The sequence below is a fragment of the Trachurus trachurus genome (assembly GCF_905171665.1).
Source record: "Trachurus trachurus genome assembly, chromosome: 22".
Taxonomy (NCBI): domain Eukaryota; kingdom Metazoa; phylum Chordata; class Actinopteri; order Carangiformes; family Carangidae; genus Trachurus; species Trachurus trachurus.
Window position 1 is genome coordinate 27,968,720 of NC_139907.1, and position 14,456 is coordinate 27,983,175.

Here is a 14,456-nt window from a genome sequence, read left to right on the forward strand (position 1 = left end):
TGTTCTAATGTTTTAATACGCCCCCTCTCTCTTTCTTTCTCTCCCTTTCTCTCACACACAAACAAACACACACACTCTCTCTCTCTCTCTCTCTCTCTCTCTCTCTCTCTCTCTCATTAAATCTTTAATGTCTTCTCCTTCATCACTGCTGTATAACCGGACCCGCGCGCTGTGAGCTCCGAGTCCGGAGTGCAGAGCGCGAGGGGAGGGAATCCCTCCAGTGTGTGACGCTCACTTTACCAAGGAAACCCACACGCGCTCTCTGACGCAACTGCCCATTTCAGGAAACATGCGTCAATGGACCGAAGCAAGTCAGACAAACAGTGAACTCCACAGCAGGCGCTGACGTCCGGAACCAGAAAAAAATAAAAAATACACTCTCCACACATATATCTGCTACTTTAAACTCTATCCGCGCTTTTCAGCACTAACTTCCCGGTGTCCGCCGGGCGAAGGATGGTCACGGCGGATCTTGGTTTCTCGCTACCTTATCCAGAAACGACCCCTCCCTGGACAGAGTCGCAACGCCCAGGCGTGACGTAGCTGTGTCGTTGGTGTTGAAAAAGCCGTTGCAGTTCTTCATAGTGCCATTGAAGTGAGTCATCTCTAGGTAGTGTGGTAAAAAGGAAAAGAGAGAGAGATATAGAAAAAAAGAAAAAAACTTCGAAGTGTTCCGCGAACAGCAGAGAGCTCAGCAGAGTGTGAAGTAGGCAAGGCGACGGAAAATCTTCAGCAGAGTAGACGGGCTATAGGCTTTAAAGCCAATGTTAACCTGCGTGAGTCACTCTAACTACAGGTTGACTCGTCTGTGTGGGACCGGGCTGCTGAAACGTGTGCGACCGACTTAAGGTTGAAGTTTGCACACCTGAGAGGATCTCTGACTAGAGTCTATAGAGCTCTACCTGCGGCTCAGGCAGCCTTTCTAATAACACTCATATTTACCAGAACTTTGCAATATCCATGCGATGTTTTAGGTCAGCTTAGAGGAGCATTAATTGCACTTTTGTCAACTCTTCTGGATTTCCTAAATTAACATCGTCTCACCAGTCAGAGGATTTTTCTATTGGTGCTTCTTTTTTTTCTTTTTTAAATTTTTATCAGCGAGGATTAAAAAAAAAAAAAAGAGGTCTCAGAGCTCAACCAGTCTACTGAACTCTCCCTCTTTTCCTGGATCATGTACCAGGACTACTCCGGGAACTACGACACCTCGTCTCGCGGCAGCAGCACTTCTCCGGCCCAGCCAGAGTCCTTCACAAGCGGCAGCAGCACGATCGGAAGTCCGATCTCTACCCCGAACTACCAGGTAAGGAAGGAAGCGCTGCGGCTGCATATTTCAATAGGGGAAAAAAACAGAAAAACCTCACATTCACCAGCGGTGGCTTTGCCTCCGAGAGCAGCAGTGTGAGTGTGTGTATGTGTTGTATGCTGGTGTATAGTCAGTTGACTTTTAGAGGGAATTCTGCGGGTCGTTTGGGGGAAAAACGGATGAACCCAATGACACAGACTGCACCGATGACTCAGAGCAGATGCAAGGCTAGATATATGCACAAGTGTTTTGGACTCATACCATTTGAATTCTGTCAGAAGCTATCTGGACACGGTCTGATGACTTACTTTGATCAGGTACCAAATGTGTATGTGTGTGTGTGCTGTCTGGCGCGCGGTGTAAATGGCGAAGCCGTGCGCAAAGTATTTGATATAAAGATGTATCCTCGGATCAGTCTATGTAACCAAACAAAAACAAAAAAAAAGAAGTGCATAACGCACAGACTGGTCTGACAGATGCGAGGTGATGTGTTCGGTGCAGGGGGAAAAGGGGGAAAGGGGGGGACACGTTAACATGGATTCGAGCCTGTGAGCTCCAGATGTCAGATTCAGATCCATGAGCTCTGTCAAGTGTTGCCATCTTTCCTGTCCGCGCGCCTGTATAGCTCCCACTGCAGCTTCTCTCTGCGCGCATGCAATGTCATGTAAGAGCACATATAAACCATGTTTACTACATTGCGTGTGTGTGTGGCATTAAACTAGGTCGAGGTAGATATAATCTTGGAGAGGGTGCAACAGGCTTGTGCTGCTCGACCCAGGTACCAATGAGTTCAAAGTGTTTCTGCAGAATGGGATCTGAGCTCAGTTAAAGTTGGTATTTTGTGGTGGATGTCTCTCTTATTGGAAATTACACGGTCATTGGATTGTGATTTAATTTGATCAGACGGCTCTCGGAGCTGCACATGGCACATTTCCTCCTGGGAAGCGGCGCACAGAGCACAGAGCGGTAGCTGTGTGTGTTGGACTACCAAAGTCCGGATCTCCTTACCAGAGAAAATGCCAACCATCGCGCTGCTGCGCTATGAAATTCCAATCGGTGCAGTTCATCTGCTCGATTTTTATCACCGGCTCTTGCTTTCATGTATTCTCAGTGAGATGTGTCCTGTCGGTGTGCCAGTGTACGGTTATTATGAAGGATGCCGTGTCCTCATGCTCGCAAATAATAGGACATAAATCCGGGAAGAGGCATGTTGTTTACCCGCACCCAAGTCTTGCATAAAGCAGTTCTGTGGAAAAGCCCCGTCAGGCTCACGCAACATTACGGTAAACGACTTTTGGCTCGTATCTACCATTGCTCTGGTTCCCTGTAATCACACACTGACTGCCTGTTTCTCATTACAGCAGGCTGGAACATGACCTCTTTGTCGAGTTTATTGAGACATATCAAAACAGGGCATTTTTTCTCTTTTTATTAGACCACTGTATTTTTTTCTTCCTTTTTTATCAGATCAGAAGTTCAGCAGGTTCTCTATATTTATTGTAATGGCTCTTCCGAAAGTTTATATCCTTCACAACCCATTGCGCACGATTTATTCATTCCTTATTTTATACCGAGGAGGAGTGTATTTCTCTCATACTGACGCAAGGCTCTTCAAAACATTCCGCTCACATAATTCTGGCTAACTATCCGGCTTGTTACAGCTGGCTGCTTCCCCCCTTACTGGAACTGACTGCATTTCACATGTGCTTAACAAATCCCATACACAATGACTCACCAGATAAACAAAGTTCCAATAGACTGCCAGGATATCCGACGGAAAGTCGGGAATAACGGGGATATGGGGACGTGCGTAAATTACGCACACAGGCAGGCAGCCCCGTCTGTCTGTACAGGCTCCAGAGACGTAAAGTAATACTGATGTGACACCGGTTCTCATACTGGTGATTATTGTGCAAGTCAAATTCCCTCATGCCTATAGACTGCAGATAATTACACAGTCACCTGCTGGGGTTGTGTGAGCATTTGAAAATGAGTTTCTTTCTATTCGAGGGGTTGATGCCAAAGGCTGAGATGTTTAAAGTCATGTTCTTGTCTCTGGACCAGCACCATGGACAATCACCATCACAATATGTCTTCACAACTACAGGCAAATACACCACAAATATATATATAATTTTAGAATATTTAGAACATGAGAATAATTCAGTCTCTCAGGTTTTGTAATTTAAAATAATTCCTTATGTGGAAATTAATCCTGCAGAAAAACAAAATGTTCATTCCATCAAATAATAATCCTGTAAATCTTGGAGCTCTCCAGTCATGATTGCATGATGAACCCTGTCCAGTCCAGATGTGTGTTACTTCCCCCAGTGCTGGTTTTTTTTTGGTCTCATGGTTATCGTAGTAAAGTGAGATGCGCTGGACACGTTGGGCTTTCCCACCATGATTCACAGCATGTGTCACCGCTCCACTCTACGGGTTACATGCGCAGCATTTTGCCTATGTGGACTGAATCATTGCTGTATACTTAAAAAAAAGTGTGAATTTAATAATGATGGGTGGGGGGTTATGCGGGGCTCATCAAAGATCTTTAGAATATTTTTTATTTCATCCTTTTTTTTTCTCTTCTCTTTCCAGAAATACAGGGTCGACATGCCCGGCTCTAACAGTGCCTTCATACCTACCATCAATGCAATCACAACCAGCCAAGACCTACAGTGGATGGTGCAGCCCACAGTCATCACATCCATGTCCAACCCTTACTCCCGCTCCCACCCGTACAGCCATCACCTGACCAATGGGCCGGGGCTGCTGGGGCACAACACGCTGACTCGGCCCGGGGTCATCCGCTCCATCGGGGACGCGAGAGGCCGACGCAAAAGGGACGAACAGGTGAGACAGCTCGGATGATAAAACAATAAATATTTAAAAAAGCCTTTTTTCTCACTAGAATATGTTAATTTGTTGCTTCAGAAGGTTTTTCATATTCTTCCTCATTTGAAACCACTGAATAAACATGTTTAACACTGATTTTATTTTTTCATGCCTCTCTCACGTCTGTTTGTATCATTGTTATTCTGTTCATAGTCAGCCAGGAGTATCATCCAGCTCCGCTTTACCTTCTTGCTCTCTGCTCTTATATTGATTGTGTGCGCCTGTTAAACAGCTTATTTTACCTGCTGTGCTCTTCTTCCTTGCTTGCCCTCAGCTCACCCCAGAGGAAGAGGAAAAGAGGAGGGTGAGGCGTGAGAGGAATAAGTTAGCTGCCGCCAAATGCCGCAACCGCAGACGCGAGCTCACCGAGATGCTGCAAGGGGTGAGTAGAGAAAAATCTGAAAAAAGCTGAAAAAGACAACGGCAGCAGATCGGCTGTGTGATCATGTAAAAACAACCGCAAATCAGTGGCAGAGCCGGAGCATCTTGTTTCCTCTAATGTGGCAAAAAAGCTGTAGCTAATAAACACACATCCTGTTTCCTTTTTTTTTTGGCAACAAATGCAGAAAAAGAGCAACAATGGAAATGATTAGAAAACACAATACACCGAGTGGTGGTGGTGGTAGCGGGGGGGCTCTCATAGTTGCTCACAAGTCTGGCAGCAGTCCCCCGTTTCCAGATTTCTGGCGAGTGATTGAACTCCACACCTAAATTTACAACCTCACATTACTGGTTTGACTCTGAGTGCAAGGTCTGAGTGAGAAGATGACAGGCGATGAAAAGCTTTTTGTCTGGGGCAGCTGTAGACAGAGGTAGGGCTGTCTCGCGGCCCTGCCTGGCAGACAGTAACGGCATCTAAATGGACTAATTAGCCGAATTACAGTGAGGTTGAGCTTGTCAGGCCTTAAAAACCCCCAGGAATGGAATTCGCTGTAGGCAGCTGTCTCCATGAATGCAGGACATTTTGTAAAAGGGGCAAATTGCTTGTCTCACAATCCCACATAGAGACATGCTGCTTGCACACACACACAGAGAGTCACACACACATACACATACACACAAACCATAGCCAATGCTTCCAGGGGGAAAAAAAAAAATCCCTTCCGTCTTCACATGCCTGTTTTTTAAATTTCCAAATAAGGAAGTGTCGCTTTCCAGTGCAAAGAAGGAGCAATATTCCTACAATAGCTCCTCTTTGATTTACTGATACCATTCATGTAAGTGTCTCAACTGGGCACCTCCTCTCTTGGCTTCTTGTGTACAACTTCCTCATACCTTTACCCGTGAGTCAAAGTTCTCAGACAGCAAGTCAGCTTATCATTATCTGCCTGATGTCTGCGACGGGCAAACACGCTTCTACGAGACTTTGTCTTTGACGTGACACGTTAATGACACAGTGGAGCAGCGGATCCCGTATCTCCCAGATCCCAACAATGCACAGACATTATGTGACATTCAAATTTCCAGCAGAAGGCGTCGAGATTACATGTCGCATGTCTAAATGGTCCGTGACCAATTCTTGATTTAATGTGTTGCTTGTGCTACTTTCTGTGTTTGTGGAGCCAGAGCAAACAAACAGTGCCCTCTTTTGGTGTGTTGGAGGAACCCTCACACAACCTGACCAGCTTATTGTTGGTATCACATGCCTTATAAAGCCTTGGTTTGGCTCAAGATTTTGTCACTGAATGGGCATTGAAATTATTTTTATTGACTTTAAACTATGGTTCTCCTTGTGGTAAAGGTGCAAACTGTAAAAACCCACTGGTGCATGTTACACCTCATCACACAGCCGTCTCTCTTCTGCCAAATGAGGGCAAAAAAAAAAAAAAATCTAGTTAAAGGGATAGTTCACCTAAAATTCAAATTTCACTCATTATCTACTCACCCTCATGTCAACTAAGAGCTGTGAGAATTTTCAGAGTCCTCCGTCCCTTCTCTGAGTTACGGGGGGGTCCGCGCAGCAGTATTTGTCCATATAATAACTTCCTTCGTCCAAAAAGACACATCAAAAAGCATCCAAATACCTCCATACTGCTCGTCTGTAGTGTCCCTCTTGTATTGAAGCCCCGACAAGAGAAATTGTTCCGAAAAAAAAAAAAAGTCTATATTTTAAGCTTGTTTGTAGCGGAAGCTCCCAGTGTCTCGGTTCACTGCGGAACAATTTCTCATGTCGGGGCTTCAATACAAGAGGGACATTACAGACGAGCAGTATGGAGGTATTTGGATGTTTTTTGGTGTGTCTTTTTGGACGAAGAAAGTTGGTATCCATTGACAACCATTATATGGACAAATACTGCTGCACGGACCCCCCCGTAACTCTGAGAAGGCACGGAGGACTCTGAAAATTCTCACAGCTCTTAGGGTGAGTGGATAATGAGTGAAATTTGAATTTTGGGTGAACTATCCCTTTAACAAAAACAAACACGCTCATACTTGAGCTCGAGTGCTCATCCTCGTGTCTTGTTTGTGTGTCCGTAGGAGACTGAGAAGCTGGAGGAGGAGAAAGCCGACCTGCAGAAGGAGATCGAGGGCCTGCAGAAGGAGAAAGACAAGCTGGAGTTCATGCTGGTCGCCCACAACCCGGTGTGCAAGCTGCCCACCGAGGACCGCCACCAGTCGTCGGGGCACCAGCAGCACCAGCAGCACCAGCAGCATCAGCACCAGCAGCACCAACAGCACCAACAGCACCAGCAGCAGCAGCACCAGCAGCACCAGCAGCAGCACCAGCAGCAGCAGCAGTGTACCCCGCTCCCCCTGACCATGCGCCCCAACATGGGCAACCGGATGAACCAGGTGGTGGTGAAGCAGGAGCCGGACGACGACGACAACGACAAGCCTCAGCGCTCCGTCATCAAGCCCATCTGCCTGGGAGGCGGCGGCGTCGGCGGGATTTACTGCACGGACGGAGACAGCCTGAACACGCCGGTGGTGGCGGCGTCCACCCCGGCCGCCACGCCCAACGCCCCCAACCTCATATTCACCTACCCCAGCATGCTGGAGCCCGAGAGCCCCTCGCCCTCCTCCGAGTCCTGCTCCAAGGCCCACCGGCGCAGCAGCAGCAGCGGAGACCAGTCCTCGGACTCCCTCAACTCCCCCACCCTCCTGGCCCTCTGAGGCGGGGGGCTCGGCTCGGCTCGGCGCGGCTGAGAAATCAAAACACTGTGGCCGAAGGCAAGCACGAGGATCGACTGCGCACCCCCCCACCCCCCCCCCCCCCCCCACCCCTCTCCAGTGTCTTTTTTGAAAGACCCAAGAGCACATTGAAAAGTCAAGACCAAGCTGAACCATGTGAGCCGTTTCCCCTCCAACAGGGAGACCCCCCACAAGGGCTACGCTGCGTGTTTCTTCTTGTTCTGCTTCAGTGTAAGATTTTTTTTTATTTGTAAAAGTTGTGTGCATCAATCCTAAAAAAAAAAAAAAAAGAAGAAGAAAGTGTCATCCCTTCGCCATTTCAACTCGAGTGTCGACTTGTTTACTGGGCAGGACGGTTCTGAAGAAAGACATGCCCAAATGTTGGCAATCGTGAGTAGATGTGACTAAAACTAGAGAGCGCGTTCTTAATATATTTTTCTGAATCTGTTTAAAAAAAGAAAAAGCCATGCTGACACTTGCACTCTGCCAAGACGAATCAATAAATCACTCAAGGAGGTCAGCATCTTACTGGAATTTCTGATGGGAGAAAGAGACAGTGAGCAAAGACTTCCTCTCGTCTTTTTTTTCCCACTTAATTTGTCTTTTCATAGCTTGGACCTTGATTCAGGAATTACTACCCAGAGTGTGTACACATTTCTGATGTTATTCCCATCTCTTTAATTGTATTTATGGACTGTGCTGATTAAATTTTACAAAGTGTTTTGTTGAAATATCGTCCTTTCCTTAATCTGCCTGTAGAAAAGCAAAATCGTCGCCCACTCGGTGACCCAAGCACTCCTCAGTGTTGCAAACGATACGAGCCAACTTTCAATCAATCAATGACTAGTTCCTCAATACTCTATACCTTCTATTTTGCCATAGTGGCTTGACTTTACAGTAGTATTGGTGTGCTTTTCCTCAGTGATTCTGTACCTGAACTTTACAACCTGTTTATGACAAAGTGTATGTGATTTACATTGATGTCGGGGATATCTCTCTCTCTCTCTCTGGTGTAGTAGAACCCCATCGTGAAGAGCATTGCAGGACTGCGGGCTGTTGAATGGTCTAGCCAAAGTGTTGCAGAGTTGGTACTATATACGCGGTAGGGACGATAGACTTCATCACTTCATCGCGTCAAACGGAGAAAAAGGTTTCTCTTTTTAGCTCCGATTGTTAAGGTTTGAACGAGAAAAAAAAAAACCCTCCTCCACTGGATTCTGCACTTCTTTGTTTCGCACATTCTCTAAATAAAGGTCTCACCGCCTCTCAGGGCAGGTCAGGTTTCAAAAAAGCCAAAAGAACGGTTTTTATGACACATGTAATCCTGTAATTCGTCCGTCTTTGTCTAAAAGGAGGGATTTTGCTCAAATTTGAAAAAAAAAAAAAAAAAAGCCACTGTGGTCTAGACTGTCGCCAGCTGCCAATGATGTCAACCCTGTTTATACTGTGTTTGTAAATCTGTCACTTTTAGTAAAGAAATGATGTTTAAATTCAACTCAGATGATTTATGGGTGTATGAACATATGCCAACTTGGAGGTACTCAGTAGAAACTTAGTGGAAGCCTTGTTGGCTTTAAACAAAGGCCAGACACAGTCCACTTTGTGACTCTAAGGAAGGGATCAGAGGACTCTCTCTACAGCTGGCCTGAGATGAAAGAGGGGACACCTTGAAAAGATGTAATATTTTGGAGGTTTTATGAAGCACTTCTTTTTTTTCTCTTCTTTTTAAAAAAAAATGTTTTTACGTGTGTATCTAAAAGGGATGAGGGATTTCAATGCCATGCACTGAGAAGGACACAACAGCGATATTTGGGAGTTTTTTTTTTTGTTTGTTTTTTTGGTTTACTTCAAACATTCCTAATAAATATAATGTCAGGGGTTGAAAGGGGTGTCATCTTTGCTTGAGCCCTTTTTTGTTATCAGAGGAGTAAAAGCTGTGGTTGGAAGACTTTTGTTTGCGCTGGATGCAGAAAACAGACTTTGAAATTCAATACAAGCTGCTGCTACTTGTTTGGAAAAAAACCATGTCGGCTGTTTATATTTCACTGATGTTGGGTTTAGCATCGCTGACTGTAATATCATGTGGTGTGACAGGGCGTCTTTGATCCTGTTTGACAACATAAAGAGGTGAAATGATAACCAAAAACATTACTGTGGGCAAGTCTGATATGTCTGTATGTTGAGATATTCTGAAGCCCCTCGACACACATAGGAAAGCCATTGACCGTAGATCTTCTACTGTACATGTCATCTACTGTCTGTCGCCTGTTTTCAACTAACTATTACTTCTTTTCCAAATGCTTTAACTGTTAAAAATGACTCAAAATTAATAAAAAACAGCAATATGTATAGCAGTGTTTGTTAATTTAAATGAATAATAATAAAAAAAATCATTTTCAACTTGGAATTGTCCATTTTCGTTCATGGGAATGCACGCACACCAATGCACTGATTGACAAAGGTCTGTGGCTGTGCTACAGATCATTTTTCATTATTTCATGGTTAATAATAACACATTTGACTGATGGGATTGACAGAATAGAAATGTAAGGAAATAAGCAAATGTGTTGGTCCAGTGTCAGCAAAGTACTATTATTATTTCTGTTCAGTCTGTGCTAATGTTTAAAATTATCCAAGAGGAATTCACTTCTTGTTTCCAGCACATAGACGGACTCTAGAGAATGTACGTAGGCTGGGAGTAATATGAAGAAATATTATCCCATAAAAGATGGTTCTTCAGAATACAACCAGGAAGGCAGTCCCCTTTCTAATATGTAATGCTGTGTAATGTTATTAAACCACAGAGGACAATAAAGCCTTTAATTCATTAAAAATAAATTAATAATAATAATTGATAGTATATTTAGTATTTAACATCATAGTTGCCCTGTGTTATATTTATGTTTGTTGTTATGTAGCATTTTTTTTTTAAGTCATTAATATCCTCAAACTGTAAATTAGCTTTATGAATGCTGACAATCAAATTAATTGTCAGACTTCACTGACCAACTCTATAATCAAGGCTAGTTCTTCAGGACTATAGGTCTTTCAAAATACTTTGCACTACACTTTGTATACCCTGACAAGAAGTAGCTACATTTCAATACACCAGCCTACTGTGAATGTATCATCCATATACAATCAGTCAGAGTGGAGATAAGCATTACTGTTGTGCCTGTTTTAATTTGTAAAATCATAAGCGTTTACTGCCCTCTCATGGTCACAGGAAGAATTGCAACAGCAGACTTGGTATTTAGACCAGTGCCCAAATTCTTCTCAGTGAAGGGCCAAAAATGAATCGGGGTGGAAACTAAACATTCAAATTAAATATGCCCATAACATAGTTTAATTGTGCAAAATAAAGATTCATACAAAGTCATTTTTAAATAACACTATTGATTATTGTGTTTCACAAGGCTCCAGACTACTCCTAAATGGGGGCATTTTGCCCCTAAAATTTGGGACAGTGCAAGTAGATTTTTCATCTACTTGGCACATCAGTGAATTTGCCTGTCTTTTGTTTTCTAACGCTGGTGAAACACGAAAGGGGAGGCTAAAAAAAATCTGATGTTTGTCATTACAGGTGGCAGGTCAATGTGTGTGACTATTGTGAATATTTGCTTCACAAGTCGATTTACAAGTGTGTGCCCCTAGATTTTCTGCTTGCTCTCCTAAAATTTTAACCCCTTCAGACCCGCATTTTTTTGGCTGAGCAAAAAAAAAAATTTTTTATGTATTCTGACTCCTCTCAAACATAAAAACAAAGTGGAAAAAAAACATTTTTGCTAACTCATGTTTTTAATAGTATTTTTTCATGTCCATTCCAATGGACGCCAGGACTAAAAGGCTGTAAAATGTCAGAAAAACTATAAAATAAGGTTGTGTTTTTCCACATAGTAATCAATCAGTTATGACCTAAACATCTGGAACTGGATGTTTGCATGGTTTTGAGTTTGTGTGCAGTTCTAAACATGTACATCAACTTGATAGAAGCCTGCAAGAAGAGAGGAGGATGTCGCACCTGTCACAAAAGATGTGTTTTTTCATGTATAGTCTTAATCTGGTAGCCTCGTTGTTTTCATCATAATCTGGCATGTCAACCATGTCATACTGCACTTTAGGTAGAATATATATAGGTACAGTGGCAATAAATAGTATGAACCCTTTGGAATTTCCTAGTTTTCTGCATTAATTGCTTTGCTTTCCATTGCAGGCCTGACGTTTGCCACTAATGGGAAAATATTTTGTCGACTGTTGAAACTAAGATTTAATTTTTTGTATTTATTTTTTAAAGTAAAAGTTTATCAAGACTTCCTACAGGATAATGTCAGGGTGGCTGTCCACTAGCTGAATTCAGTAGAATAGCGTGATGCAGCAGGACAATGAGCCTAAACATTGAAGTAAATCTACAACCTAGATAATCTAGAGTAGCTTCAAAAAAAGAAAATCCACCTTTGGGAGTGGCCCAGTCAGAGCCCAGACTTGAATCCAACAGGGATGCTATGGAATGACCTCCATTCACACCAGACATCCTAAGAACATGGCTGAGCTGAAGCAGTTCTGTAAGGACCAATGGTGTTGTGCAGTTCTGATCTGCAGCTACAGGAAACGTTTGGTTGAGGTTTTTGCTGCCAAAGGAGGTTCAACCATGTATTAAATCCAAGGGTTCACTTACTTCTTCCACCTGCTCTGTGAATGTTTATTGGACATGTTCAATGAAGACATGAAATATTATAATTGTGTGGAATTAGGTTAAGCACATCGTGTTTGTTTATACTTGTGACTTAGATGTAGATCGGATCACATTGAATGGCTAATTAATGCAGAAAACTAAGAAATTCCATATTTTTTCTTGCCACTGTATACAGTATATTGTTTGATGTCTTCATAGGGTCTATGGGATGATCCTCATCAATTGGAGCATTCTAAAAAGGACGTGCCCATGATTGTAGTGAATGGCCTGTGACGCCACTTGATTTCTTCCTTCCTTGCTACTGTCATCTCCTCCTGTCCTCCTCTTTCACTATACTGTCTGTCTCCTCTATCTCAATCTCATCTGCCACATAAGTTCTTCTGGCATGCATGTACTGTAACCTCTCCACTGTCCCTCTCTGAATCTAATAACAAAACAATCACATTTGAACTCATTTTATGTATTCTCACTCTCGAATACTTATCCATTCCATTTAGATAAGACATTAAATTGATGACATACTACCACATACTAAGAATTAAAAACTGTCTTAATTTCTAAATTTAGGCCTACCACCTATCTCACTCCTGGTAACATCCTCCTCATTGCCTGAATTCAAGGAGTCAAATTCAGATTTACGGGACGTTTAAGGGAGTCTTTGACACTCATTATTATGATTATGAGAACATTATGAACAAAAAATATATATTAAAAATGTTATAATCATGAATAAATAAACTGTTACACCATGCTTTACCTATGAAAAGCTTACAGGTATTTTGTTTCTTTATATACTGACACTAAGCATTTGAGTGTTGGTTTACCTCGCCTAACTCCTGATGTCCACTGCAATGGACATTGGACTTTGAAAAAATCCTACAAATTAATGATATGATATTTGTTTAAAATAACTTCAAATATTATGACTTGTAACAGTTAAAAGTATACTGACAGCAAATTGCTTTGGCCAGCATGAACATAAATAATTTATGTTCATGCTGGCCAAAGCAATTTTTATATTTTTGACTGAAAATGGGCGCTTCCTCCTCCCTCTCTGCAGTCGGTCCACCATGCTTGTCTTGTCCGATGTCTGTCACTCTCTCAGAGTGTGCTCAAAGTCATAACATGATTGTGGTTGGATAATCAGGACCCAATCAGTAACTAGCATTGCTGACATCATTGAATTACAGAGTATTTATTTGTTTAGAGACAGAAATATGTCATGTCCATTCCAATGGACGCAGGGTCTGAAGGGGTTAAGTTAGCGGCCACTGTGCTCATCGTGAAAAATGTTAGTCAGAGCCCTGCTGTTAAAGCAAAGCAAAGTTACTACTGGTACTCTGGTTGAGAAGGGCATTGTCTGCTACTTGTGTCGTCCCCAGAAAAGCAGTCACAGTCAAAATAACTTGTGTGTTTACGTCCTGCCTCTTCTTCTATGAACACTCCCAGCAGGTTAACAACAACACTGGTGATATACTACACCTACTGGTCGGAGTCATATCTATGCAACATCACAGTGAGAAAATAATAGAAATTTAAAAAATTTAAAATTCAAGCATGGGCAGCGGGCCAAAAACCCGAGTGTTTTTGGCCCACTGCCCATGCTTGAATTTTTAATTTTTTTAATTGGGCAGCCCTGATAGACCATAGGCCAGTGGTTCCCAACCTTTTGTGGATCATGACCCCATTTTGACCACAATTTTCTTTTGACCCTGTCAATCAAGATGTGCCAGCTCAGATATGCTGCATTTTATCTGAACACGATTTGTATTCAAGAAAGTGAAAGTATAGTTTAAGATTGACAACTATCTTGTTTAAGATAGTTGTTTAAGATTGTGTGTGGTGTTTTTAATCGTAATTTTAAAAAGAATAATAATTAGTTAAAAAAATTATTTTATCAGTACTTTCTTTTTATCAATTACTAGACATTTCAGGTGACCCCATTTGAATTTCAGGCGACCCCACATGGGGTTCCGACCCCAAGGTTGAAAAACACTGCCATAGACTGTATGGATATGGACGTTTGTGATGCCCCCCATACAGTGTAGGGACAACAAATAATAAACAAAAAGTGTAATGTCAAATGTCACAAGTCCAACAAAAACAAACTACTCTTGCTAATATGGATAGAGTATCCATTCAACACAGCATTGACTAATTCCTAGTGAAATAGCACACTATTTTGTGTATGTATAGTTTGTGTAGCCTATGTAGTTGACATGACGCATGATTTTTCCGTAATCAAGTAAAAATATCCATTAAAATGTATTCTTCCTCCACATAACTCATGTCAATAATGCAAAATAGGATGTTTAATGTAACTGTTTTCCTTTTTGATTAAGGATATGTTTTATTCTGTCTTTATTTTACGATAACCATGGAAAACGTCCTGCGGTGTGACCGTAATAAATTAGATATGAAAAATTAACA

At 42.4% G+C, this 14,456-nt stretch overlaps 1 protein-coding gene across 2 annotated transcripts; it reads left to right on the forward strand.

Moving 5' to 3' along the window:
- The first annotated feature begins 430 nt into the window (after positions 1-430).
- fosl2 (FOS like 2, AP-1 transcription factor subunit) lies at positions 431-9,728 on the forward strand. 2 transcript variants are annotated; one of them, XM_083998211.1, is made up of 4 exons: positions 431-1,303; positions 3,905-4,159; positions 4,476-4,583; positions 6,680-9,728. In XM_083998211.1, exons 1-4 carry the CDS (start codon positions 1,175-1,177, stop codon positions 7,313-7,315), a joined length of 1,128 nt encoding a protein of 375 aa, XP_083854337.1. In that variant the 5' UTR covers positions 431-1,174; the 3' UTR covers positions 7,316-9,728. The 2 variants fall into 2 exon arrangements, with proteins under 2 accessions (XP_083854337.1, XP_083854336.1); XM_083998210.1 differs by lacking the exon at positions 431-1,303 and having other exon boundaries at positions 1,337-4,159.
- The last annotated feature ends 4,728 nt before the right edge of the window (positions 9,729-14,456 follow it).

Coding starts and splice junctions, on each gene's coding strand:
- fosl2 (XM_083998210.1), top strand. CDS start 3,710: ATGATTCACAGCATGTGTCACCGCTCCACTCTACGGGTTACATGCGCA. Junction 4,160..4,475: donor GACGCAAAAGGGACGAACAG/GTGAGACAGCTC, acceptor GCTTGCCCTCAG/CTCACCCCAGAGGAAGAGGA. Junction 4,584..6,679: donor TCACCGAGATGCTGCAAGGG/GTGAGTAGAGAA, acceptor GTGTGTCCGTAG/GAGACTGAGAAGCTGGAGGA.